Raw genomic sequence first — 27,456 nt, forward strand, 5'->3', positions numbered from 1 at the left:
TATCGACCCACTCCCTTTATAAGGGCGGTTCAGGCTGACTGGAAGAGACAGGCCGAGGAGGCGGCGGCAAGGGCGGCTAACCCTGGATCATCCACCGTTGACTTGACAGATGGTATGAGCGGCTTCCTATCCACCCCGAGAATCTTCTTGTTATGCACTCTTGCTTACCGTCAATCATATAGTCAATGACGATGCTGCCCCAACAAAGCCCCTTGACCCCAAGGACGAAGAAGTTTGCTATGGCATGATCAAAACCCGAGCAAACTGCACTCGAGCCCCATCGCCCAAGCCGGGCGTACAGAGCATGTGGGGTCCCAACTATCAACCCAGCATCAAGGTTATCCTCAGGAGGTTGGCCGATGACAGCAATACTTTTCGCGTTCCCGTTTGTGACCACACCAGACAAATCATCGGGATGGTCGACTATTCCGCCAGCAAGGCCTTGGCACCTCTGCTGGACTTTAACATTCGCGTCAGGACTGACTGTCGTATGCCGCCGCAGCCTATGGGACCTGGGGAGGTACCCGGCCAGGCTGTGTCACGCTCTTACATCCTTGACATTGTCTTGTACGGACCGATAAGGTACGCCAGGAATGTTGGGACCCTTTTGGAAAGATCTGGCATACCGCTTCAGCAGCCCTACATCATTCAGAGAGGCATCAGACTCTGCAACCCTCACACCGCGGACTACTTGCGCTCACTCAAGAAAACGGCCTCTGGAGTTAATGGAAATTATGCTATCTCAGAGCCCCCTCGAGTTACAAACTTCACTCCCAGAACCGTTGAAGAAGTCCGCTCAGAAGTCATGGGGGTATTTGATTCTCTTACTAGGAGTGACGAACTACCCACCGAGGACCCCCCCGACTGCATCATAACTCCCTTGCTCACTCACCAGAAACAAGGTCTCTACTTCATGATAGCTAGAGAACAACCTCGCGAGCTACAGCTAGACGAGAAGGGCATGGTTTCTTTCTGGCAGACCAAACTTGCCCCGACTGGGCAACCGGTCTTTCATAACGTCATCACCGACGAGGGCCAGGCTACAGTCCCTACAGATACCCGCGGCGGTATACTAGCTGATATGATGGGCCTTGGAAAGACACTCAGCATCCTGTCGCTCATAACTAGCACCATGGACGAAGCACGAGAATTTAAGCGGCTCACGCCTGAGCAGCCGTCCGCACCGGAAACCAGGCAGACAAGGGACGAAATGGACCCGATACAGGCGCCGCTGGGTTTGACGCCCGTGTCCCAAAACACTAGATCAACTCTGATTATATGCCCTCTTAGCACAATTACTAATTGGGAGGAGCAAATCAAGCAGCACGTAGCTCCTGGCAAGCTCTCTTATCACATCTACCATGGGCCCAACCGGATCAAAGATTTGGCGCGGCTCGCACAGTTCGACATCGTGATTACAACTTACGGATCTGTTTCCAACGAGCTTAGCTCTCGGCGGAAGGCCAAGACAGGCAGCTTTCCCCTTGAAGAGCTTGGATGGTTCCGCATCGTTCTAGACGAAGCACACATGATTCGCGAGCAGACCACGATGCAGTTCAAGGCCATAGTTCGTCTCCAAGCCCAACGGCGGTGGGCTGTAACCGGAACTCCTGTCCAAAACCGGTTGGATGATTTCGCAGCTCTCTTGTCCTTTCTTCGTCTGGAGCCTTTTCACCATAGATCGAAATTCCTTCGTCACATTGTGGAGCCGTTCAAGGCCTGTGACCCTGACATTGTGCCCAAGCTCCGTATTCTTGTTGACTCAATCACCCTTCGCCGACTCAAGGACAAGATCGACTTGCCTCCCCGAGAAGACCTCATCGTCAAACTTGATTTCAGCCCAGAGGAACGCAGCATATACGATCTCTTTGCCCGGAATGCTCAGGATCGAGTCAAGGTCTTGGCTGGAAACCCTACCTCCGTGGCCCTTGGCGGAAACACCTATATCCACATTCTCAAAGCCATTCTTCGCCTTCGATTGCTCTGTGCACATGGTAAAGACTTGCTGAATGACGAAGACTTGGCAGCCCTGCGAGGCATGTCGGCGGAGATGGCAATCGACATCGACGAAGACGATGAGAATGCAGGCGGCTCGCTACTGTCTCACCAGAAAACGCACGAAATGTTTACGTTGATGCAAGATACGAACAATGACAACTGTATAGAATGCAACAAGAAGATCTCCTCTCAGGAGCAACCAATAGATGCTGAGAAGGAAGACGACACAATAGGATACATGACGTCTTGTTTTCATGTAGTTTGTCGATCATGCATAAGAGTCTTCAAGCAACGAGCCAAGGCCGCACTGTCGCCCGGCGAGTTTGCCGGTCCCTGCATTGTTTGCAACGCTCATGTCCGATTCGGCTTCGTCAATATCCGTCGTTCGGATGCAGACGGCGAACACGACGGTATTCTCAAATCAAAATTTAAACACGCCCGAAAAGATCTCGATAATTACAACGGGCCCCACACCAAGACTAAAGCCCTCCTTGAGGATCTTCTCAAATCCAAAGCCGCCAGCGATGCCAATCCTCAAGAACTACCATTCAAGTCTGTTGTTTTCTCAGGATGGACATCGCACTTGGACCTCATCGAACTGGCTCTCAAGGAAGCCAACATCAAGTTTACAAGATTAGATGGCAGCATGACACGACAGGCACGCACAGTGGCCATGGACAATTTCCGCGAAGACCGCAGCATTCACGTCATTCTTGTTTCCATTACGGCCGGTGGACTGGGCCTAAACTTGACTGCCGGTAACAATGTGTACGTGATGGAACCGCAGTACAACCCGGCAGCCGAAGCTCAGGCGGTCGATCGTGTGCACCGCCTGGGCCAGAAACGCCCTGTGCGTACGATCCGATACATTATGCGCAATAGTTTTGAAGAAAAGATGCTCGAATTGCAAGAAAAGAAGAAGAAACTAGCGAGCCTCAGCATGGACGGCCAAAATAAGGCGCTGGACAAGGCAGAGGCTGCAAGACAGAAACTCATGGACCTCCGAAGTCTTTTCAAATGATGACTGCTTGCGACGAAAGGTTGTACAAGCAGCCTCTCAACGAAGTTACGAATTTAATACCAGGCTTTTTCTGCTTTTACCTTTCTATTCTTATACTATTCTTATACACGAAACGTTGGGCATTTTCATCTTTATTTTATTTCCCTACTTTCATCTTATGATCGCCGTTGAATCAAGCACCTAGGTGTTTGGTGCAGAAGCATCCCTTCTTCATTATACACAGCACTTGTGCTATGACACACATTATTTCACGCCTCTTTTTTCTTCTTTTCTTGTTTTATCACTTATCAGCATCTCACCCAACACGGGGAGAACCGGGACGGCTCCGCAAGGCTGGGAAGGAAAGTTGCCCTGAGTTTTTTCTATTTACATCATCATATATCACCTGCATCTCATCTCGGGTAGGGCAACATCTCTGGTTCCGCGGCATACTGTGGCATTTACATTACCGAAGCTCTCACGAGCCACTCTTGATCTTAGCGGCGCCCAGGATCTGGTGGCATTTTGCTTCTCCTTTTTTTTCCTTTTTCTCTCTCCCCATTGGCATGGGCGGAACGAGTGCATGGACAGGACTGCTGGAATTCGATAGCGCTTGGGAGGATCTATTATATCGGTTGATATATATCGCTCAAAAAATATGAACGTTTGTTTGCGGGGTATGATAACCTTGTGCTTAGAGATGCCCTTTCCGTGACCTTTTCCCTTTTCCATCGGTGTTTCATCTGGTCGTGACACAACAGCTGGAGATTAGTTGCTGATGATACTGAAGATCCCCCTTGTAATTACGTTCAATCAGTGTGCCCACTCCTACTCCCCCCTGACTCTTGACATGTCCAACGCCGTTACACCCAAAAGATCAAATCGCGGCCCAACATAATCTGACAAGTTCATAAAGCAGTCGTTAGAGGACGGAAATGACAACATGCTCCTTGAAGAATATCCTTTTCAAAGGCGCACCTCCCTCTCAGATATCTATGGCTGATCATCCTCCTCGGCTCCAATAGCAGCCCACTCAGTACCCTGATTCACAGAGCTCAGCCTAGCGCAAAGACTCAGCAGCACCACAGTCTCCGTCGCAGCGTAGTGGTTCAGCGAGTCGGAGAGGATCTTCATATGGCGGCCAAAATTGCTCTCCCACTTGCGGACAATGTCGGAAAGATGATTCATGCGTGCCTCTGTGTCGTCCACGGTCGACGCATCATTCTGTGCTGACGTCGAGCGGGAGGAGGGCACCTTGGTGGTCTGGAAGCGCTGCCATTGATCGTGGGTCATGGTGTCGGGCTTGATGCCGCTGGAGAGGTCGGGATCGATCTTTTCAATCTCGCGAGTGACAAAATTAGTGTACTGCGAGAAGATGGCACATGCTTGCATAAGTTTAGAGTTGACCTAGACAAACAACGGTATTAGCATTGAACAAGACAAGAAAGATGGCAGAATGTAAATGGCATAAGCGTCTCCCAACAGAGGGCAAAGAGAGATCGTCAACATACCTTGAGTAGCTTGCTGTTTGTAAGCATGCATTCCTTGAGGCACGTATCTAAAAAGTCTACGTGGTCCTGCATCAACTCGTCCACTGTCCGGTTGAACCCGGATGGCTTGTCCGACATCTCGTCCTTGGCTTTCAGCCGAGACATGAACTTTGTCCAGTTTGGCTCAATCACCTCCGCAGTGCAGAAATACAGCACCTGCTGAATGTAAACAAGCATTCTCCCTCTTAATGTCCAGGTACGTCGCTTCAGGGCCTCAAGTTCCCGATTCGGGCCCTTGTGAGACCAGGTCACGGCTCCGGTGTGTGATTGCCACGTCGATGACAGTTGAGATTCCAAGTAGCGAAGGTGAAGCAGAAAACGGAAGAGCGCCTGGTAACGCCAGACTGTCTTGCGGCTTATTACCAGAGAGACGGGAAACGGAACTGAATAATCCAGCTGCAGCGACGTAAAACCCGTTGCGTTCTTATCTGGTTCAATGGGTTGCTGGTTGGTAACGGGCTGCATCACTTGGCCGGACTCTATCCCTGTGATGTTCACTACCCGCTGGAGGTTATTGATCAGGGTGATCTCGTTCATCTCCACCTTGACATCCTCTTTGAATGGATCTAGCGAGGCCACGGTTCCGGGTTGGCGCAGGACTAGATCCAGTAGGGACTGCAACTTGCTTGTGTTGACACTCTTGGCTGGTTTCCTTAATTCTGATGAGCCAAGCTCGAGGAAGTATGAAAACGAGTCTGAAGGGTCGAGGAAGAAGTAGTGTTTGAGCGAACGCAATCTCAACGGCAGCTCATGCGTCGTAAGGAGGAGCTGCATGAGAGACTCGTTGGCATGGGCGTAGGCGTTGTTGACGTTTTCGATGAATCGCTTATCGTCGAACGACGTTGGTAGTTCTGTCACGATTTTGCTTACATCTACTCCACCGCATTCGCGAACGACGTTGAGATACTTGCCGGCCAGCAGCACTTTCTCTTTGACGCCTTCCAGCTGGGGTGGCACGTCTTGGTCTCGAATAGTGTACCTTCTCTCCCAGTACTCATCAATATAATCCCTCTCGAGTCTCTCTCGTCCGATGCTCTTCTGTTCTCTAATCATAAACTCGGCATGGGGGTCATGGATGCTGCCATGGTGTAGCCATTCATTCAGCATCTTCATATACGGCCGACTGGCGTCCCGCAATAATGTCGTTAACAGAGATCGGGCAGCCGGGTCACCACCCATTGATTCAAGCCTTGAGGCCAACAGGCCCAAAACGCTGCCGCCCTTGCAGACCTTTAAGGCTTTGGAACTTCCAGGAACAAGCTCTCCTCCCTCAGCAAGCCTCTCGAGGACCTTGTCATAATCGTCTATTTCATCGTCATCTTCCTCATCGCTTTCGTCGTCCAACAGCGCGTTCTTCTTCAAGAGTTCTTGTGCCATTGCGTAGAGGTGAGACAGCATCTGGCACGTAGGTAGGGTGTGTATGTTGAGGACGTGGACGGTGAACGACTCGCTCGTCAGAAACTGCGTCTCGAGCTGTGCAATCATGACCAGGTAGTCCTGCAAGCACTTTCTCACTGACGCGCACAGCGCATGGTTCACAGCACCAAACTCCTCACGGCTCTGCACGTCGACAAAGGCTTCCAAAGCCGAGTAGTAGGTCGCCATCTTCAACATGGACTTGGTCAGGTCGTGTAAACTGGGATCAAGACCTGGTAAGATCCGAAAGGGCGGCCCGGACAGTCGGTCCCTCTCTTCGTTGGGACTATACCCTCGAGCATATCGAATGTACTGCCCTTCGTACCCCATGAAAACATATAACAGATCCTCGACAATGGCTGCCTCTTGAGCCTCCAATGTCAGTTCGTTCAGGGGTTTCGGCTGTGGTGCAAACGGAATCGCAAATGCAATCGGGGGGATCGATATTCGGGAGGCCAGGGCGGCCGAGGTATGCGGCAGCAACGACGCCTCCGGGTTCCAGACGACTTTATCATGACAAGTACAAGTCAGCTCTCAACGAGAAACACAGAGCGATTCATGTGGAAGTAAAGGAAGCAGCAAACACCCGGGGGAAAAGAAAGGAGAATACACCGTACCTGGAGGCGTCTCTGCCCGCACGTCTCTGGGCCGCAGCTCGGTCGACGACTTTTGCCTGCGCATCTCGGCCGGCCTCATCTCTGCCTGCTGCTGGGCGCGCCGTTGCTGCTCTTGCTTGGCAGGACTGGCTGTCCGCGACGTGACTCGCTCCACATGGGCTTCAAAGGACCGCTCTATGACTTTGCGCTCCTCGAAGCGCCTCTCCTTGCCCAGTCTCTCTCTCGCATGGCCTGGCGAGGACCGCTTATTTGATTCGTTGGCTCCCAATTGGGGCTCTGCATTCTTCGCATCCGCCGTGCCACTTCGGAAGCTTCCATTGGCTCCAGAAACCCGGGATCGCTCGTCAGCAAAGGCGTTGGCGCGGCTTGATGCCCTCGTTCTTACGCCAGACGACATGCTGGCGAGCTACATCCGCAGCTGCGGAAAGGGATGTACCAGTCGCCTTGGGCCAGCCTAAAAGAAATGCCCTTCACCCTCTTACTATCATGGAGATTGCTTTTTCGTCTTGTTTTCGCTTCTCGGTTTTTTCCCTTTTTCCGCTGTGAGGTGAGGGCTGTGGTGATGGTAACGAACTTTTGCCGGTGCTGGGTATAAGTGCAGTGCAGTGTAGTTCGTTTATGGCCTGCCATGCGCAGCAGTCACAAGGCAAGCTCTACCAGCTACTATGGAGTACCTGCTGTATTGATTCAACCGGTGCATGGTGGGGTGAAACACGGCCACCAGGCGCGTCGCGGTTGCCATTCCGTGCGCCGGATTAACCACGCTTCCGGCAGTGTACCTTAGTAACTACTCTTGCTACTAAGGTACTGTAAGCTTGCAAGTTCGACCTGTGGCGCCAGCTGTGGCGGTGCGCCGGCGTCTCTCTCTCTCTCTCTCTGCCTCCCCCACTACGAGGTACGTACTCATACTGCGGAACCTGGAGCAGGGAAGCTGGATGCGTAGGCCCAGTGTTTGCCTGATAGCAAGTATAGCAAGCAACTTCGCAGCTTCATCCTTCGCTCAGCCTTTCTCGCAGCCTCACCACCCTCTCCTCTTCTCTCCACCACTCTTTCGTCCTACCAAAGGCATTCACCGGCATCTCTAGGCCAATCCAACCACACAATCAGTCAAGATGTTTATGGCAAGATCTGAATACGGCAAGCAGCTTCCCCCCTCCTCTCCCCTCCTAAGCTCTCTTCCTCTGTTCTTGTGACGAAGCAGGCACAAAACGATCAGAGGCACTCCGACAAATGCACATACGAATAGACAGACAAGGAACTTGTGCTAACTTCCAACGCACCCGCAGACCGGGGCATCAACACCTTCTCCCCCGAAGGTCGTCTCTTCCAGGTGGAATACTCGCTCGAGGCCATCAAGCTCGGGTCGACCGCCATTGGAATTGCAACATCCGAGGGCGTCATCCTCGGCGTCGAAAAGCGAGTCACATCCTCCCTCCTCGAAACCTCCTCCGTCGAAAAGATTGTCGAGATCGACCGCCACATCGGCTGCGCCATGTCCGGCCTCCAGGCCGACGCCAGATCCATGATTGAGCACGCCCGCGTCGAGTGCCAGAGCCACGCCTTCAACTACAACGAGTCCCTCAGCGTAGAGAGCTGCACCCAGGCGATTTGCGACCTTGCCCTGCGCTTCGGAGAGGGCGCTGACGGAGAGGAGACCATCATGAGCCGGCCCTTTGGTGTTGCGCTCCTCATTGCCGGCTTCGACGAGAACGGTCCTCAGTTGTTCCATGCAGAGCCCAGTGGCACATTTTATCGGTTTGACGCCAAGGCTATTGGATCGGGTTCTGAGGGAGCGCAGGCAGAGCTGCAAAACGAATATCACAAGGTCGGCTTACTTTTCACCTTCATATTTAACTACATGAGTACCTATGCAGCACTCACTAACAAGCTTGATAGTCCTTAACAATCGCCGATGCGGAGACACTGGTTCTCAAGACTCTGAAACAAGTAATGGAGGAGAAGCTAGACTCCAAAAATGTGCAGCTAGCCAGTGTCACCAAAGACAAGGGCTTCAGAATATACACAGACGACGAGATGGCGGCTGTCGTCGATCGGCTACCATCAAACTAATCAACAACGATACGCGTAACGAGAATAGAAAATAACTGCGTTAATTGCAATCCTCCCCTTCTTCATTCATGCGAGTGACTATATGAGTGAGTGCGCGCAAGCTCGCTCAGCCAGCCCGCGGACTGCATCAATACTGCTAGGTACTACCACGTAGGTAGGCAAGATACATGCTAGAGTACCAGATATCTCAATGTCAGAAAGCAAACAAGATGATCGCATTTGCACTTGATTTCGTCAATAGTAAATTTCCCACGCCAGCAGCCTGTTGCCCCTTTACTCCTTGCCCTTTCCCACTCCAGTCTCTCATTACCCTCTCATAAACGCTGCGAAAATCCTTCACACAAATACTCCCATGTATTAGTATAATGCCGTCTGCCAAAAATCACTGTGAATGTGAGCCCGTTTGCCTGTTCATCGATACTTGAGCCTTTTTTCTCTTTCTGTTTCTCTTTCCTTCCTTCCTTTGTTCTTTTTTTTTCTGTTTTCTTTTTTTTTTCTTTTGCTCCTTTTCCCCCTCTGCTCTCTATTCCGCACTCTATTCTGCGTTTGCCCTTCTAAGACATCACACATTCTATGCCGCTCGTTAGTTTAAATCGTCTCGAAGTTCGAGTCTCGCGAGTTCTGTTTCGATTGCTAGTATCCCGATTGCGTAATGTGTTCTTTCAGCCTTGGCCAGTACTAACCGCCGTTCTTCGCCCGATTCAGACTCGTCGATTTTCTTATCAATCCGGCGAGGATTTTTCCATATTGTAGACGGAACATTGTTGATGATTGTTGGACGTGTATATGCCGGTCCTCCCATCTGGCTAGATTTTATCCACGCCGATTCACAGCCGCAGGCAATCTGCATCGCTGACTGCCATCCAGTGAGGCGCGCAATGTCATGCATTCTCTGAATGACCCATTCTCTCTGCCTAGTGTCATTATACTAAAAGACCATTAGTATATTACCCATAGGTAGACATACATTCAACTGAAAGAGGTTGGGGGGTGGAATGGCTTTTGTACGAACCTGTACGCCTGCTACAAAGACGCAGAATGAACTCTCAATGAGGGCAGCACCGAGGTATGTATTTATCACCGTGTACTCTGAGCAGTCGGCAGCGAGCCCGGAAGCAATCTGCCCAATCCTGAGAGCAAACCCCGCCGTCTTCTTAGCCATCAACCCCGCCGCCCGCATTGCAACTGGCGGCATCGAGGGATGGCTTCTATAAAGGTGAATGAATCCCATGTAGTAGTTCATCCAGATGCCAGCGATGGAGTATGTTCGAAAGTAGATCGGGTCCCCGAATGGCGTCTTTGTCTGTTCCTCAAGTTCATCGCTGAGGGGTTGAAATTCGGGCCCAAGACGGCTCTTGAAAATCTGGAAGGAACGGTAAATAGCATTCCATTCTTGCAGTGCAGCTTCATAGCTAGCTTCTGGGTCAATGTCATCCTGAGAATCACTGTGCGGCGTGCCATCTCGTGGAGGACTAAATCCCATAGGGGCCTGTACTTTCCCAAAGGTCGGGAACATGCCTGGGAACATTGGGGGGGATCCGGTTCCAGCGTTCTCTCCTTTAGCTTCTATGGCTTTTTGTTTCCGAGATAAGTCCTTCGACACAAAGTCCGAGAGGCGACCAAGCAACAAAACCAAGTGGTCATACGTTCCATATCTAACTGGGTGTCAGCTTTGAGTGTGATTGCTCAAGGTTAAATGGGAGGAGAGGGGCGGATTTAACATACGCTGATGAATATGTTGAAAAGGGAGCTCTCGGGGGAATCTGTGTCCAATTTTCATATTCCATGCTTTCTAGTTTAGCGATACATCCTTCAGCCGGCCATAGGAGAAAGGGACATACAATAACTTGGTTCCCCCCAAGATGCTCTGATAGACATCCATTTTGCAATACCACCAGAATAGATCGCAAATAATATCATATTTTTCAATTTCTTTATCGGTTACCGAAGAATATTTCTCGTCTGATAGCTGACCCTCTACATCGCCGTAAGCTTCCGGAGACACAGTGAGTCCTGTGATTGCATTCAAAAGGCCATAGTCGAGAGATTTTTGCACATTTTGTGTTGCCGCTGGGTGGCAATGAGAGCCATAAAAATAGGAGCTTATGTGTCCTAGTTGATACCCTCTAGCTTCCTGGCGCTGTCGCATGCGCTTCGCAGGGAAACATGATCGGGTCATATCTGCTAAAGACATCTCGCGGAATAGAATCCTAGCGCCAAACAAGTGATTGCACCATTTGGTGTGATCAGACGACCAGACCTCAAAGTAGCCGAGCAAGAGAGTGGCAGCAAGAGTTGCCGGCTGTGTTCTCTTGGCAGGCGACTTGACGCTTTTCGCTATGCGGCGTATGGCGCGATGATAATGCCTCAAGGCTGCCGTCGGAGGGCTGTCTCGAAGCTTCGCAAGCTGAATGCTTGCAAGTGCGAGCATCGCATGAAATAGGCCAAGATGTTGAAGCGCCAGTGAGGGAATGGCGTCTACTTGAAATGTCAGAAGGCTTCTCGTTCTGTCCTTCATGCAAGGGAATTGACTTACAGCTCCATAGGCTCTTCCCAGATCCAGCCGTAGCCTTGCTTCGGGATCTGTCTGAAGCACAAGAAATGTCTCCTTCGAAGATTGAGATTCCGGGCCCAGTGACATTGATAAAATGCATGAAGATTGTGTTCAGGCCACTAGCCCAGAATTCAGAGGAATAAGGAGTCTCCATGTGTGCTTGGACGTCGTCGCTCTGGGCAAAGGCCGAAAAGACACTGACGTCTACAGGACTTACAGTCCAGCGTTCTGGTGCCAAGTTTTTTATCGGCGGCAGGTTGCCTCTAACGTCCGGTAAATCGTCGTCGGAATCAGGCAAGGAGGCTTCATCATCCAGCATGTCGAATTCCCATTGATTGCTTAGGGGTTGGGTCATGGCTCCCCCTATGTGGACATTGAGCGAGTGGTTGCCATTTAGATTACCGAAATTGCCAAGCATATCTCCAGCAGCGCTGCCATCTTGGAGAGAAAAATACTGAGCATCAGGGGGGGGCCTAGTAAAGTAACCAGGCCCTCCGTTGGCTTCTGCCGCAAGTAGGGGGTTGGGGAACTGCGGATTGTAGGGAGTCTGCAGAAACTGGCCAGAGCCCATACTATAAGCTGCAGGGTCTTGCAACACTGGTCCTCGATGAAACTGCTGCTGATATGGAGCAGAAGCAGGCTGAAGTGGCAAGCCATGCTGGTGTTGGTCAAAGGTCGGTGGTCTCGGCGCGATGGCCGGAAATAGTCCCCTTGAGGACTGCCGGTGTGCAGGCAGAGACTCATCAACGATGCCTGAGGGACCAGAAAAGATTGCCTGGTTAAAAGGAGACGAGAACGAGCCAAGAGGTTCCTTAAATATGACTCTTTGGCTATATCCTTCGCAATCTCGTCTCGATTTGATGCAGTTGTGGCAAATTGGTCTGCCTTCGTCGCATTTGATTCGCCTCCTACGACAGGCTAAAGACAAGAGCTTCTGTCAGATGGAAGTGGAGGCGGAAAGAACAAGAGGACAAGAAGAAGGGGAAAGAGAAGGCTGAAAACCATGGAGTTCAACTGTTACTCACTGAGACAACCAGTCTTGGTTCGCTTTCTTGTGCTCGTCTTTTTACGATTCACATCGTCCTTCCCTCCGTCATTCTGCTGTGAGGAGCTTCCCTGGGACTCTGCCAAGGTAGCCTTTGTTGCTGTAGCAGAGTGTTCCTCCATGATGAAATTCTTTGCCTCGTGGGAGAGCCGGATATTACGCAGCAATAGTCGTTCAGATTCCGTCGTGTCTTTCCGTACGATGAAGAGCCAGACACCGGTTGATGAAACAGTTTCAAGAATGCTGAAGCGAGCTAAACGACCCCAAGACAGTAGACGTATTTGGGGAGAAGCATATATCACCCTGGGGCATGCGGTGAGATAATTTACCGTAAGTAAGGGGAGGAGATCAGCATGTGAGGGGACAGGACTGGGAGGACGGCGGCCTCGAAACCCGCAGGCGGTGCAGCGGAAGAGAAGGAAGATGACACCACTTGCTGCTGTGCTCAGCCACTAGGGGGGGAGATGATGGTATTAGCACAACTGGCCGAAAGGACGAAAGCATCAAGTAGCGGATGGACAAGAGGAGAAGAATGGCAGCAAGTGGAACATGGCCGGTGTAACTCGAGGGCACAGCAGGACCAGGATGAGGCGTCGAGCTGTACGAAGAGGAGGCCCAACTGAAGACATGCGATTACAGCCGCTGCCAGTAGCGAGGCAAGACAATTAAGGAGAGAAGACGAGAGCAAGAAAAATGAACGGGTAAAACGTAGCATGTATAAGAGAGAATTGAAGAGGGGAAGGTAGAAATGAGGAGGGGGGACCAATAAGAGGAACAAAAGGAGCAGGGAGGAAAGGGAAAGAAGAGAAAAGAGAGCAAGCGCACATGCAAGTGATCGCAGGTGGTATTTTTTTTTTTTCTTTCTTTTTTTTTCCCTGATCCTTTTTCACATTGCTTTTTTTGGAACAAGTACCTGGCAGAGCATGAGTAGCACTAAGGCATCTCGAGATCTGTGATGAGGTGTTGAGGGTGTGGCGGAGAAGGGGGGAGGGGTGGAGTAAAAAAGACGAGAAAATGGACTGCTGGCGGTCGCCCAAGACAGGGCAGGCGCTCCCCTCCAACTTACCTGTATTTCCGTTCCTGGGACCAGCTACCACCTGCTACCTTGTCCTGAGGTAGCTCTTGGTGCTTCGAGTTAGTGCTGAAGGTATCATCCAAGCAGGGGCCGCAGCTGAAGATACTTGCTCGGAACTACAAGGTATACCCATCAACAACAGCAGCAAAACATACCAGATGTAGAGGTACTCAGCAGTAGAAGTGGGAGAGTTCAAGACCTGAAGTGACAATAGTAGAAGCTCAGGCAGGAATACCTATGGAACCTGACAAGTACAGGTGAGTCAGTCACTTTACCAACGTAGGCCCTACCTCTTGTTCCAATCAGGGTGGTGAGCTGCTGCTAATAGAGACTGTTAGCTGGCAAGGAACAACCTCGAGATTCATCCGGGAGAGAGCGTCTATTGACACATTATCATTATACTTGACATACCGCTGAGTCGGCAAGCAAGCAGCGGCACCGGCAGACGCAAACACTGACTTGTCCTGTTTTAGAGCAGCCGGAGCCAGACGGATAACATGACGCGCAGACACAAGAAATCGGGTTGTACCTAGAGTAGTACTCTGATGCTTCAGGCTGTCGGCAAAACCCAGAGTAGGTACCTTTCCTTCCGATCGAGAACCAACCGGGAGAGACCAATCAATACTTCAGATCGGGGCCGGACCGGCGAACAGGTGCAGCCCTCTGTCTCTGTCTCTCCGCGGGAGTTTGCAGAAAGGCCGCAGCGCAGAGGGGAAGGGGGGATGAGGCGTGGACCGCAAGGAGAACACGAGCGTGCTGGGATGCCGGGATGTCAAAGGTGCCAAGCTGGGCGGATGGCACCGTGCTGTTGGTCGACACAGATTCCAGGGAGACAGACAGACTCGCGGGTCGGAATCAGCTATTCACGACGCGCCTGTCTTGGAGGTTGGATTCACGCGCAGATGCCGAATCGAGGCAGGCAAGGAAAGCCAGGTACCGAATAAGTAGAGGTATAGGTTCTCAAGCTCAAGAGGCTGGGGTGGTTGCTCTTTTCTGTTTTCTCCCCCTCCTTTATCTCCTCGCTTTATTTGCTCAGGTGGGTTGTATCACCAACAGTATTGGTCATCTAAGCCTGCAGGAGAGACAAAAAGAAATACAATAACTTTTTTTTCCAGGTTCCTCGGTCCAAGAGCAAGTGAGAAGATCCATCCTATATAAAACAAGAGATGGCGTCAAATCTTTTTGCTTCTCGTGGTAAGACGAACAGAACTGCTCTCCTGCTGGTCTTGCAACTTCGGCCGGTAATCTGCCCCGGCCTTAGCCCAGATGGCTAGGCATGCATGTTAGACGCCCGACCTTTTTTCGATGTTGTGCCAGCTTTATCCATGCGCAGTCGGCTCCAGCTACTACACCATGGTGTTGAATCTGTGGCGGGCACAGGCCAGCGTGTGAACAAGCATAAGACACTGCTTCAAGGCTGACGGCGCCGTCGTGGATATGCACCCATTGTCCGATACCAAGTTTCTTATTCTAAAGCCGCTTCTAAAGGCGACTTTAGAAGGACGAGATTGCGGTCCTCTATTGTCTTGGCAGCAGTTTTTCTCAAGTGGACGACTCGAACAGCTTTCTCGCCGATTAAAAAAACACGCGCATGAACCATCATGAGAGCTGTTTGGTGTCGCGAGGGAAAAGTCACAAAGAAGAATGATCGGGCAAGCACGACAGTGTGATTATGAAGGTAAGAAAGGTGAGTGAGATACAAGGTAGAGAACAGAAAAAAAAGGCCGTCGCCGATCCCCTTTGATAAGCAGACCAAGAACATATATGCAGATGCAGCAGAAGAAGGGCTATGATTGATATCATTTATGAACATCCAGATATGGGCTTCTAACTGAAAACCAGCATTGCGATGTCCCAGCATCACAGCGCCCACGCAATGTTAAAGACGTGAACGAAACAACTTGGTGTATTCAACCATCAGGCTCTCGTTGCGCCTACCAAGCCTACGAATATAATGGTGGACTCGAATCTTGTGGTGGCCGAGCCGAACTTCCGGCGGCTTACTCAAGGAACGAGCAGATCTGCCAGGCCATGCAGCGATGCGCTGTTCCTGGCCATGCTATGGCTTGCATTTGCCAAACCTCTAAAATCACCCTAATGCGGCTGGTTTCCCCTAGTACTCAACTAAGCTTCTCACCGGTCCAACAAGCGCTGCCAAGCCTTTTTCGATGCCGACGGCGATGCAGCGAGAGGCACCAGAGCAGTGAGTTGTGTCGCACAGCCAGGTTCAGCGGCTTCGGGTGTCGTTCAATGGCGCAAGTGTTTGTCCGCGCCAGCCACCCAGGCCCGACGACAATTACCGCTCAGACACCTGACTGTGTTGTTGGTGGATCTTGACAATTACCTAAGAAAGCCATTGACCACAGCCTCGCGGGTTGCGGGAGCGGCTGCTCCGTAACGTGTCGAACCTGTGGAGACTCGGGATCCGGGAGCGAGACGGACGGGACAAGACAAGGCGGATAAACAGAGAGATACGACACATACCGGGCATCTCGGTCCCTTCACACGCAGCATGTCTAGGTGTAGGTGTAGCTATACACACTGTACCTGCACTCTCTGCCACGATACATGGGCGGTACAGGAAGAGTATATTGGACAGACTGTTGATCCTCACTTAATCATCGTCAACCTCACTTTCGGTGTTGTCCTTTGGCCATCTACGAACATGATCCACTCACCGCCAAAACGCCGTCACTCTAGATCATGCACCTTGTTGTTGATCCGCCGCCGCTTATGTTGGTCGAATTATGTCTCTGTGGTACACAAACTTGTCGCCACGTGCGACCTAAAGTCTCTTGACTCACAATTTTCATGGCATGGCATGACCTTTTACCGCTCTGCTTCCATGGATGAGACCAGCGGCAGCGGCAGCACTGCAGATACGACTGTACTGTAGTTCATTATCGTCGTGCTGGATGGACAAAATACGCCATGTCTCGTCACGGCTTCCTGCGTCATCTCCAGCGCCACAGACCTCACAGATAAGGATACTCAATAAACGTGGATTGTACTAAGCTAGAAACCAACACACACAGACTCATATTCACACATACAAGATGGTTACCATATCTGCGGAGCCAACATTGGGTAGACAGCTGTTCCCCAGCCAGCGGATCATGATGGGGGCCACAAAACAGTCAGGGCGTTCTCACCTCCGAAGAGGGGACGAGGCCAGAGCTCATGCAAGACTTCGACTCCCCCCTCCTCCAACCTCACCATCTACAATTGACCTCGGCCGTGTCTGAGACTACCGCTTCCGCAGGGCCGTTGTTCCCTGGCATCACCATAAGCTCCTTCGCTCTATCCTTGTGCGCGGCAGCACATGCAACGGCAGGGGACCGGGGCCCGACCAGATCTGCTGTCGTGGACTAAATCTCTGTAGTACCTCGCCGCTGTCTCGGGAGCGGATGAGAGATATTCATGTCACCATGCGCCAGAATAGTGTATTGTCGCTCTGTGGATCTGGCCAAAAGCGCGACACATGTTACGCGTGCCGTGGGCTCGCTTTGAGGGCCGCAGCTCGCCATGCAAACACCCTCGCTGCCCGTTTTGTCCTCTGCCGCCTCGACGTATTGTGTCTTACCAAGGGCGCGGGTACGATGGATCCTCCCATCTCTGTCGGGAATGTGGGTGAGCTGACCATCCCATGTCTGTGGATATAAGCTCTGGTCTTGCTTTCAAGTCACCGATTCATATATCTGGTGACCTGGTTTGCATGCTTGCCTGCACTGTCACTGTCTCTATAGAGGTTGAGTCGCCCGTAGACCCAGAATCACTGACGTTCACTCAATACTGGTCCCGCCACAATCGAACGGCGATGAGGTTGCATACTCAGGTATTCTCAGGTGAGCATCTGATCTCGAAACTTGAATAATCTTTCCTCCCTTCTTCTATCTTGTCATGGTCTCCGGTCTATGATTGGAAACCCGGATCCGGCTTGCGCAAGGCAGTGTAATATTGAACAAAGTCCGTCCCTCCCGTCGGCGGCTAGCCATGGCGATTTGTCCCTCTAAGAACTTGCATCTCGCATCACTTTCCCACAATAGCTCTGATTCTACGGCATATGTTGGTGCAAGTTACGGTGAGCAGAGAGGTAAGACAGTGAGGCAAGATGTCTGTTCTGGATTCAAGGACACTTCCCCTTTCTTTTGCTGCCCCTTGAAAATCTCGATACGTACATCAATTGCTAGCCGTGCATCCATACTGTCAGATTACCGACACATCCCGGCGATCTATGTACATTGCTTATAGTAACTTGAGCTCGGAAGAGCATCTCGTTTGGCATTATACGAGAGCTGCCAGTCTTTGCAAAGACTTTGGATGGCTCCACATTATCCCGCGAACGTCTTCTAGAAGCTGGCTTCGGGAGGCTGATGACAAGCTTAATATTTGATAGATGGACTATGCCGCTTTCTGTCTAGAATTGCATCTTAATCCAAGATTGCTTCCACTTTCTAGTTTGCCCTAGCATGTATGGAGTATAACTCGATCTGCGATTATGTAACTATCATAGATTTTCATTCTCTTTTTCCCTGTGTACCTATTTAACATAACTAAAAAGAAAAGGGCAATCAATATATCCAAGCCGGGTCAAACTGTAGATTGCCACCACCCAAAGATTTCTTCGCCGAATTTTGATCCCCAATCTCAATTTATTCACTAATTCTCTATCTGCACTAAATTACATTCATTATGCGGTGGTATACTGAAGTTTTTAGTCTCGGAGGAAGCGTGCTGGACGTTATCAGAATTTGGAGAATAAGTCCAAACAACCTACATTTTTGTTGTTTTGGTCGTCAGCACAATCTTCAGTAATAATTACTCTTTGCCCATAGTGTTAAACTGTATTACTCACATATTTCTTCCACCCAGTCTTACAATAGGTGATATAGTTGCCAATCTCATCGTAGTGAGAGGGCTCCTCTTCACGATCTTGCTCGCTGCTGTCATGCGGTGTTATTCTGATCGTGATGTTGAAGATGAAAGGAACTAAATCAGTCGGGTTTTCCGGATATCTTCCGTCTTTGACCCGGAAAATGATGCGAGTCAGTCGGCCCTGTGTCTCGTCGTAGATGACTTTGGCGCTCTTGGTCAAGGCGCCATCCCAACAGCCGATTGTATCGACCGATCCGTCGCCATGGAGGATCCATAGCCCGCAGTAGCGAAGTATAGGTAAATTATCAAAATCACGAGCTGGCTTCGTTAGAAGTCGGATCTGTTTGATGTCGTAAAGGTGGGCTCTGGTCACAACTCCTTCGTGCTTGAAACGCCTTCGCTTCACGCATCTTGGAGGTGTCGGTAGAGTCAAGTGTAGCCCGGATGAGGAGACCGGTGCTTTATTGGTGGCAACACCTTCTTTTGGCATGCAGCGAACTCCAATGGTTTTGATGCCGTCCAATGATATTGCCGCCTTGTCCACAACCAGGCCTACAACCGCACATTTTTCTTTCAAGTGATCCGGTATCAAGGACACCCATTGGGCGCTTGTATCTTGCAGTGCTGTTTGAGGGCCGAAATACGCGATCCTATCTAGATTTGTTTTAAACTAATGTGCGAAGCCAAGCTCATAGGTCAATGCTACTGTGCCTTTAAGGTTGCATGAAGAAGTTCTTACCAGCATAAACGGGCCACACCGGTGACCGCTCTGGCCGGTTGTCACGAGGCCCAGCGTTTCGATTTCTTCTCCCTCTTTGAAATGGAAAGTCCATGATACCCCTCTTCTGTCAGGGGCTGACACCCTGTAATGAGCGCCTTTTTCATGAACCGCAATGCACGTGGTGCCGAGGTCGGACGCATATACTGTTATTCCAGTGACAGGTCGACCATTGAGTTGTAGCGGCAAATACACACACATCGGCCGCCCCGGGAAAGGGCTGAGCCGCACCTCATGTATCTCTGTGAAATAGTGAGTAAGGAAGCACACGCCATCGTGAAACGGTTTCATGGAAGCATCCCAGAAGGCGGTGAGAGGCGCATCCGCCGGGGTCCGAACAAGAAGTTGGGCAAAGCGTTGAACAACACCTTGCTGTCCCTAATATGGATATCCATGGATTAGAAAACGGCAATCAGTTATAATGAAGAAATCTCTTACCTTTTTCGGAAAGCTGAGGTCGTTACGGGTGACATCGATTGGCTTGCAACGCCATCCTCTTCCAGCATCTCCCAGCCAGGGAGAGACAGAGTTGTCGTTTAAGTGAAATCTGATGGCCGTTATGCCGTACATTCCGACAACAAACTCTATCTGGCAAACAGAATCTATCTTCAGTTCGACACACTGCTGGCCCGGAACATCGTGATGGTCTTGGCTGTGGAAAACCTCAATCGCCCTCATATAGGGGCGCCCAAACAAGGTGGCGACAGAGGCGGAAACGTGAGCTACCTCAACATGGTCCGCGGGCAATAGTTTTCTGAAGCTGGGGTGATTGTGGACATCCGAAGAAGCAGGAAGACAGCCAATTGTAAGGGTTTGGATAGCCGTCATTAGCGAAGATACGATATTGTTCCCATCCCTATTCATATTCCCATCCGCAAAGAGATATGTCAATACATAGCCTTGCAATTCTAGGGGAAGCGTGTAGCATTGTAAGAGGCAAGATCCCAAGCTTGTATTCTCAGTGTCAACGATTCCGCTCTGGAGGGTACCCTCAAATGAGGCGAGACTGGTCGGATGTTCTTCACCCCAGAAATCTTGGGCCAAGATTTTATGCGTTTGCATTGCTATATAGTAAAGATCACGGAAGGAAACGCTTCCCTGCAGCTTTTCAACGAGTTTGCAACAGAGCTGATGGGCAAAGAATAAGGGCCGATGCTTGGCACTTGGGTTGGGATTGTCACGAGCCACGGTAACTGTCATCTTGACGCCTTGGTGTTCCAGATCAAATGTCGGGTCGAGAACGGGGCCATCTTCATCGAGAGTAGTATTGAGAGTATAGACCACGGGGTCTTGAGACTGATTGAGAGCCACGTCAAAGACTGCGATATCACAACTGGTAAGCAAAAGGCAGCCGTCCGTATCTCAATCTGACCTACAGCCCGCCACATCCTTCTCCCACTCCATGGAGCTTCCTCTGGGGATTCTCAAACCCCGCCGGCGCGGCAAGTCATTTCGACAGAGGACGCAATGCGGCTTGACAAGATAGAGGAAAAAGTTTTGCGCCATGGCTGCTCAAGCTGGATGCTGAGATGCCTTGGATTTGGCGCCCAAGATGAGGGAAACGAGACAAGGCTCCAGTCGCCGGGAGAGCTGAAACAGCACGTCTTATATAGAGGCAGGTAGTAGGTACCTTAGTAAGGCAACCTAGAGGTATTAGTATGCTCGCAGTTTCTTAGTAGAGGTGCTGCTATATTGGTTAGTACCTTAGGGAGGGGTACATGCAGAGGCCTTTGTGAATGCATTGAACGTCCACGTACCAAAATCCGCCACCTCAGACAGCGGCTGGGCGACAAACGCTTCCGATTTGCCCGGAGACATCGTTTGTGTGTATCGGCTGCTAATGCTGGGCCAGTGATAGTCTGATGGCAAGGCGGGTGGGTGTTTATGCTGCCCGCATGTGCATAAAATCCGTGGAATTGAGAATTGAGAGGCAATAATCGTGCCTTGCATGCTTTAGTCTTAGTGATACGTGGCTCTGCATATCTCCCTGCCTTGAGCTCTCCAATCCTTCGGTGATAACTGCCCAGCCGGATGCTTTGACTGGCTTGACATGGAGATGGCTGCAGTCTCGGCTACTGTCACCTCCAGAGACCAAGGCCATCACATACAGGGTGCATTAGGCCGGACTAGTGCTCCGGCCATGGACAAGTACTGGTACCAAGTCTTATTGTCCAGGTCAATATTTGCGAGAATAGCAGCCCGTCCAAGACATTGCGGCTGAGACATTCCCAGCCTCCCAACATAACTCGTACGGCAGTCCTGCGAGCCTTTGTCAGTCCCCCATGCAGTAGGGCGGCCCAGGACGAGTGGCGAAGCGCGCTGAGAAAAAGCAAAACCGGCTCAGGTGCTCTTTTTTGCGGGAACCCCAACAGGGGGCAGCGAGAGTTTCGAGGCCGTGGCTTGGGAATGCTGGAAAAGAAAAAGTCTTGCAAAAGAAGCAAAAACAAGGACAGAGACAGAGACAGTAGACGAGGTAGTCTATGATGCCGTAGTTTGGCTCCATCAACTCCATATTGTGCCTTGGTGGGCGCGATCGAGTGGAGACGGCCATCACCGGGGATTTTGGTTGATCTGTTCCGTTCCGATCCCTTAGACCCAGCTGCGGTAGCGATAGAGGTGAACGAGCGTAGAATCGCTTCTTGCAGATGCCTCAGCCGCCATCAAGTGTGTTTCAATCGTGTTTCAATCGTGGCTCCATCACCATAATGTGCGGTCGCATTCGTATTTATGGCAAGCAAATGGCAAAGAATCTCTGCTTTCACAGGGCCATTGATGGGATGGATCGTGGATCTGTTGTAGCACTGACCCACCCACTGACGGCGCTGTGGCCATTGTCTGGCGAACCCCATACTTGACAAGAGCTTATCCTTATCGATAAACAACCAAGAGCAGAAAAAAAAAAAGTTCATGGACGCTCCAGCACCTGAAGCGCATCTCCATCGACAAAGTTCCAGCTCCCGCCATCTCATCCACAGAACAGAGCAGTGTTCAATTGAGACAGCAAAATGTTCGCCGTTCCCGGGTGGTCAGTGTCTTCCGACGCCCTCAAGGCCGAAAAGCCTGCAACTGCAAGCAGTAGTGGTTCGGCCAAGAAGCGGAAGAGGACCACAAGAGACGAGCCTGTGACGGCGGCCAATGTCGCCGATCTGTGGGAGACTGTCGTCGAGGGGAAGAAGCCCAGCAGCGACAAACCCGCACAGGATTCGAAACGCCAAAAGAAGGGATCCGACGACAAGACCAAAGCTAGCAGCGAGAAGTCGACTGAGGTTGATGATGCAAAGTCACAACAAGGAAGCGATAAGAAGAGCAAGAAGAGCAAGAAGGACAGGAAAGAGAACGCCAACCAACAGAGCCAGAGCCAGCCAAAGAACAAAGAAAAGGGCAGCCGATCAAAATCCCAGGACGAACCCGCAGCAGTCGAACCCTCCAAATCTAAATCTAAATCCGAAACCGCAGCAGTTCTGCCTCCGGCGCCGCCCAAGTTGACGCCCCTACAGGCCACGATGAGGGAGAAGCTGGTTTCCGCACGATTCCGCCACCTCAACGAGACGCTCTACACGCGGCCCTCGGAAGAGGCCTTCCAGCTGTTCCAAGAATCCCCCGAGATGTTTGACGAGTACCACGAGGGCTTCCGCCGCCAGGTCAAGGTTTGGCCCGAAAACCCCGTCGACAGCTTCCTGCAAGACATTCGCACACGAGCCAAGATAAGGACGCCCGGCAAGGGCAGACCCAATGCCCCGCAGCTTCCGCTCATCGCCAGCTGTCTGCCCAGGACTGCCGGGACGTGCACCATTGCCGACCTGGGATGTGGCGATGCCCGGCTGGCCGAGTCGCTCCAGGCGGACAAGGCCAAGCTCCATCTCGACATCAAGAGCTTCGACCTCCAGAGCCCCAGCCCTCTGGTCACAAAAGCCGACATTGCCAACATCCCCATGGAGGACGGCTCCGTCAATGTAGCCATCTTCTGCCTCGCTCTCATGGGCACCAACTGGCTCGACTTCGTCGAAGAGGCCTACCGCCTGCTGCACTGGAAGGGCGAGCTCTGGGTCGCCGAAATCAAGAGCCGCTTTGGCCCCGTCCGCAACAAGCACGCCCCCGTCACCCACAGCGTCGGGAACCGGCGCAAGCCCTCCAAGAAGGAGCTCCAGGCCAAGGAGGCCGAGGCCGCCGGCCGCTACGAAAAGGACCTCGCCGTCGAGGTGGACGGCCAGGACGACCAGCGCCGCGAGACGGACGTCTCGGCCTTTGTCGAGGCCCTGAGGAGGCGCGGCTTCGTCCTGCAGGGCGATGGCCGCGAGGCCGTTGACTTGTCCAACAGGATGTTTGTCACGATGCGCTTCATCAAGGGTGCTGCTCCTACAAAGGGCAAGGGCGTCAGGCCAGATGACGCTGGTCCAAAGAAGAAGAAGATGTTTGGTCGCGTGCAGGATGAGGAGGCGGATGATCAGGCTGGCGAAAACGAGGGGGCGATTCTCAAGCCATGCGTTTACAAGATTCGATGATTGTTGTATGAGAAGATGCATCGCCTTTCTTAACTCATCATTTTATGTGGCATTTCATAATTACAGTGGAGCAAAATGTTGTGAGGGACTATTAGATAGGAGTGGAGATATATCATAATGACCCAAGGCAAATAATGCGTTTCGATTTGTTGAGCAGCTTCTACTCCGCATGTCTTCGTCTTCTGTACCTTTTATCTTCTTCTCTATTACATCCATCGCAACGGGCTCCCTCCCAAGCATCTCTAGATGTTACATACTCTCCCAGCCATCATCTTTCATCTCATCCAACGACCATGATGAATTCTCCACTTGTCGCCTTGTTGAAAGAAAATAAATACAAGGACGAATTGCTCCTAATAAAAAGCAAGAAGCAAAGAAAATGAAATCCATGAATTCCCATATGTTATGTAAACCTCGCCTGAACGACACCCTACCCTGGCCGTGGGGTAAATGCTGATTGATTTAGTACTCATGCTCTCATTAGGTATAGTTAGGTAGTTTAAAAGAAGATCAAGCTGGCCGCCATATCCACGTTATCCTCGGCAGCCTGGAGAGCTTGGATTGCCTGTTCCCTGGTAGCCCCCATGGCCATGAGACTGTCAATGTGGGCTGGTGTAACGCCGGCAGAGGGTGCCGCCGGCTGCGGTGGTCGTGCTTGTGCCTGGGCCTGTGGTGGTGGCGCTCCAGGCGTAGGGTTTGAAGGGGTTTGCGAGGGGGCCTCTTCAGCAGGCATGACAGCTCCGGATCTCTGGCCAATCGCGGTCCCTGCCGGTCCGGGGATAGTAGGCTCCTGAACAATAGCCTCCTCCTCCTTCGGAATCTCGGCTTCTCCCAGGAACGAGATTTCTTGGCCTTGGATAATGAGCTTGTCACTTGCAAGATCGATGCGAGCCTGGTATCTCTTGAGCATATCCAGGCCGAGGAGCAGCTCGACAGACTTTCCCTCCATCACAGTGAAACTACAGGGCAGAAACAGGTTTCCAATCTTAATCTGGGCAGAGTGAACCCGGCCAATGATAGTAGCCGTTCCGACACCTCGAGCAACGCCAGCGAACCTCTTGTCAACCAGGCGCATGATACCACATGCCTCTGCACACGACGGCGACATGATGGTTGCTTGCGCGCCCGAGTCGACAAGAGCCTTGACCTTGTGGCCGTTGACCTCTACATTGGCGTACAGCAAGTGAACGCGGCCAAACACTGGTTACAGGCAGTTAGTAAACGTGGCATAGTCAGCCCCCGCATCTCACAGGGGTCATGGGACGTCATCGTACATACCTTCGGGGTTGTGCTCCATGGCATTTTGCAGATTCTCCATGACTCTCTCCTGGCGGATCATCTCCTCGATCCTCCTCTGGTTCTCAACATTGAAGGGGTCTTCGTTGAGTCTTTCAATCTCGCGCTGCCGCATCTCCCGCTCTCTCCGCTCTCGGTCTTGACTGTCTAGGAATATTCTTCGAAACCGCGCGGGGTCTTCGATGGCTGCAGCGAGCTCTGGGTGCTGCCTGGACAGCTGCTGTCTGACGGCGGGGTCGCCCAGAATCTGGAGGCGAAGCATCTCCGTGTCGTTTTCGGCTCCAACCGGGGGAGTGGCAGCAGCGCTTTGTTGTTGACGAGCCGCAGCTGGAGGCCGCCCTGCTGACTCCGGAGGCCCCGTGCTGCCTCGCATATCCCGAACATGGACAGCCAGCATGTCGCCATCGCCAATCTGCAGCTGCTCCATGGTTTTGGCATCGTCCGAGATGAGTCGGCCGTTGTGGTAGATGTGTTGCGACGTCGGGGGGATTCCTGCCTCGGACAGGACGGACTCGCGCAGGGTCGAAACGGTCATGTCGGGAAAGACTTCGAGGGTCACCAGGCTATCCTGGTCTCCTCCATGAGGATTGAAGACGTTGAGAGTGATGCGCCTGGGCAAGTTAATTCACGTTAGCCTTCCCCCAAGTCACCTCCAGTCACCTCCAGTCAGGACAAGACATACATGTTGGGATCTTGATGTGGGTGTTTAGCACACGGCGGGAGAGGAAGAGGAAGAGAATGAGAATGAGAATGATATCGAGAGAAAAGCGCCGGATCTGGGGTGAGATGGAACCTCAAAGAAGACCGGCGAATTATGGAATATGCCGTATGTTTAGTCAGAGTATGAGATAGTCCTCAATATCAGCTGGACAAGTTGTTGGGGTGATGAGGCGATTGCCGGTCCTCCGCGCAACAAGTATTGGTTGGAAGAATGATGTTCGTCCAGACAAACACGCGGGCAGGGCTGTACTGTATACGGCCACCGTTCGGATCGCTGGGCTCCCGTTTGTTCGTTGGTAGCGGATAGATTCAATGGAGATGGCGGGAGGACTAGGGAGGGGCTGTGTGTAGAATGCTAGCCGGAGCTGGAGGGGCAAAAAAGCTAGGTTGCATGTTGGCAAGCTCCCGGTTTGGGCGTCATTCTCCTCAAACAAGGCAAGCCGGGCGGTGACGCAGCGAATGGCAGCGTTTGAAGAGCAGGCATGTACATAAGGTAATGGCCGTAGTGCTTTCGCTGGCGGGGCGCATACGTACTTTGTTCGTCCCTTGGGTGCTGGGTAGGTGCTGGGAAGGCATTTTAGGTGCACCAGGTGGTCTTTTAGTGTTCTAGCGCCTGTTTCTAGCCTCTGCGTGCTAGGATTAGCATCGCTGATGAACCATCCAGTTGCTGTTTTTGGCCGATGATTTGATGTCTGCATCCGCTTTCTGCGAGAGGATAATAAGTTCAGACTGCACCTATTCCTAGATATAGCAGGTAGCTACGAAGATATATAGGATCGCATTACAGTATTTCAATACCTAGACTAGCCTGTTGCCAGCTTGGTATTTAAGGATCAGAGAGTGGAGATTGGAAAATCCCACTGGAATCCATTGAAGTTTTACCGCAACACATCACCGCTAGGTACCAATGCAAGTATGTCCTCCGTAGATGGCCTCTGCATGTTCCCTCAATCCTTCGCTCGAGAGCAGCAAACGAAATCTGCTCCAATGCAATTATTACCTAATAGTGAAGCATCGCTTTGATATCACCCAGTTCAACTGTAACGGCGCGGGTAGGGTAAGCTATTCAGATTTATACTTTAATGCATCTTTTCAACCAAGCAGATGCCTTCAGACCAAAGTTCCCTCCTCCTCAAGTTGCGCGATGTAGTGTCATACCCTGTACTTGACGCCCACCAAACCAGCTTCAAACCTCCATCATATGCTGCATGTGTCTCTTCGATAACTCATTGATGGATGCTCGTTCTATCGGTGTATTTGATGCTTGTAATCATCAGTCCTTTTGAAATGTTTTGATCCTTACACTCATTCTAGAAAAATGTGATGAGAAGCATACTCATAATACTATACAGGTATGTCCGACCTAACAGCTGCAGAATCAAACATCTCTTTACGACTACAGGCAGAAATAATAATCAGCTCTTATTTACAAAAATCCATATGTCGCGCCCAAAAAGAACAGATGAGGAAGAGGGCTGCGAATATGCCCGAGTACAGGGTAAGATGGCAACGGCGCAAAGCTTCCCGCAACGTAATAATTCTCACTTTGAGATGGCATCAGCGAATCCACGCTTGCCACAGCTCATCAGTCGCTGTAAAAGAATATGCTGTGAGTATCTCACATGTGGCCGCCATTATGGGAAATGAAAGTCTCTCGACTACGCGCGTACGAGCCCAGTAAAGGTACCTAACTGATTGTACTGATTGTACTGTCCATGTACATGTACTTGTGCCTCGTACCGCGACCTCCCACCTGACCGTGTTAGTAGGCATCATGCCAAGTCGAGTATCAAACCTGCCACCCACAACATCCACAACATCCACAACATCCTGCCTTATCCTTCGTCCTTCTGCTTCTCCCTGCGCTTGTCTTTGACCGCAGACTTTCAGCTTTGCAGCCACTCACACGCCAATAAGCCGCGTCTCCCTTTGCCTTTGCCAATGACGACGAGGAGAGCCT

The 27,456-nt window shown here is 51.4% G+C and overlaps 7 protein-coding genes across 7 annotated transcripts; 3 read left to right on the forward strand and 4 right to left on the reverse strand.

The window, feature by feature from the left end:
* Positions 1–244: 244 nt before the first annotated feature.
* Positions 245–3,019, forward strand: TRIVIDRAFT_54175 (uncharacterized protein; the record flags this gene model as incomplete). The annotated part of the gene is made up of 1 exon (XM_014101127.1): positions 245–3,019. The coding sequence occupies one exon, from the start codon at positions 245–247 to the stop codon at positions 3,017–3,019; it is 2,775 nt and encodes a 924-aa protein (XP_013956602.1).
* Positions 3,020–3,991: 972 nt separating this feature from the next.
* TRIVIDRAFT_28648 (uncharacterized protein) lies at positions 3,992–6,978 on the reverse strand (the record flags this gene model as incomplete). The annotated part of the gene is made up of 3 exons (XM_014101128.1): positions 3,992–4,405; positions 4,510–6,470; positions 6,582–6,978. The coding sequence occupies 3 exons, from the start codon at positions 6,976–6,978 to the stop codon at positions 3,992–3,994; spliced, it is 2,772 nt and encodes a 923-aa protein (XP_013956603.1).
* A 675-nt stretch (positions 6,979–7,653) lies between these two features.
* On the forward strand, positions 7,654–8,860 carry TRIVIDRAFT_78893 (uncharacterized protein; the record flags this gene model as incomplete). Its single annotated transcript, XM_014101129.1, has 4 exons — positions 7,654–7,718; positions 7,868–8,406; positions 8,478–8,690; positions 8,778–8,860. The coding sequence occupies 3 exons, from the start codon at positions 7,694–7,696 to the stop codon at positions 8,649–8,651; spliced, it is 738 nt and encodes a 245-aa protein (XP_013956604.1).
* A 374-nt stretch (positions 8,861–9,234) lies between these two features.
* TRIVIDRAFT_28488 (uncharacterized protein) lies at positions 9,235–12,372 on the reverse strand (the record flags this gene model as incomplete). The annotated part of the gene is made up of 6 exons (XM_014101130.1): positions 9,235–9,579; positions 9,664–10,306; positions 10,377–10,439; positions 10,493–11,042; positions 11,188–12,123; positions 12,231–12,372. The coding sequence occupies 6 exons, from the start codon at positions 12,370–12,372 to the stop codon at positions 9,235–9,237; spliced, it is 2,679 nt and encodes an 892-aa protein (XP_013956605.1).
* Positions 12,373–17,961: 5,589 nt separating this feature from the next.
* TRIVIDRAFT_216014 (uncharacterized protein) lies at positions 17,962–18,735 on the reverse strand (the record flags this gene model as incomplete). Its single annotated transcript, XM_014101131.1, has 2 exons — positions 17,962–18,098; positions 18,181–18,735. The coding sequence occupies 2 exons, from the start codon at positions 18,688–18,690 to the stop codon at positions 17,985–17,987; spliced, it is 624 nt and encodes a 207-aa protein (XP_013956606.1).
* A 3,248-nt stretch (positions 18,736–21,983) lies between these two features.
* Positions 21,984–23,480, forward strand: TRIVIDRAFT_28151 (uncharacterized protein; the record flags this gene model as incomplete). The annotated part of the gene is made up of 2 exons (XM_014101132.1): positions 21,984–22,258; positions 22,337–23,480. The coding sequence occupies 2 exons, from the start codon at positions 21,984–21,986 to the stop codon at positions 23,478–23,480; spliced, it is 1,419 nt and encodes a 472-aa protein (XP_013956607.1).
* Positions 23,481–23,979: 499 nt separating this feature from the next.
* TRIVIDRAFT_200708 (uncharacterized protein) lies at positions 23,980–26,072 on the reverse strand (the record flags this gene model as incomplete). Its single annotated transcript, XM_014101133.1, has 5 exons — positions 23,980–24,332; positions 24,759–25,387; positions 25,459–25,468; positions 25,729–25,861; positions 26,031–26,072. The coding sequence occupies 5 exons, from the start codon at positions 26,070–26,072 to the stop codon at positions 23,980–23,982; spliced, it is 1,167 nt and encodes a 388-aa protein (XP_013956608.1).
* Between the last annotated feature and the right edge of the window lie 1,384 nt (positions 26,073–27,456).

This window comes from Trichoderma virens (assembly GCF_000170995.1).
Source record: "Trichoderma virens Gv29-8 chromosome Unknown TRIVIscaffold_6, whole genome shotgun sequence".
In the NCBI taxonomy this organism is placed as follows: domain Eukaryota; kingdom Fungi; phylum Ascomycota; class Sordariomycetes; order Hypocreales; family Hypocreaceae; genus Trichoderma; species Trichoderma virens.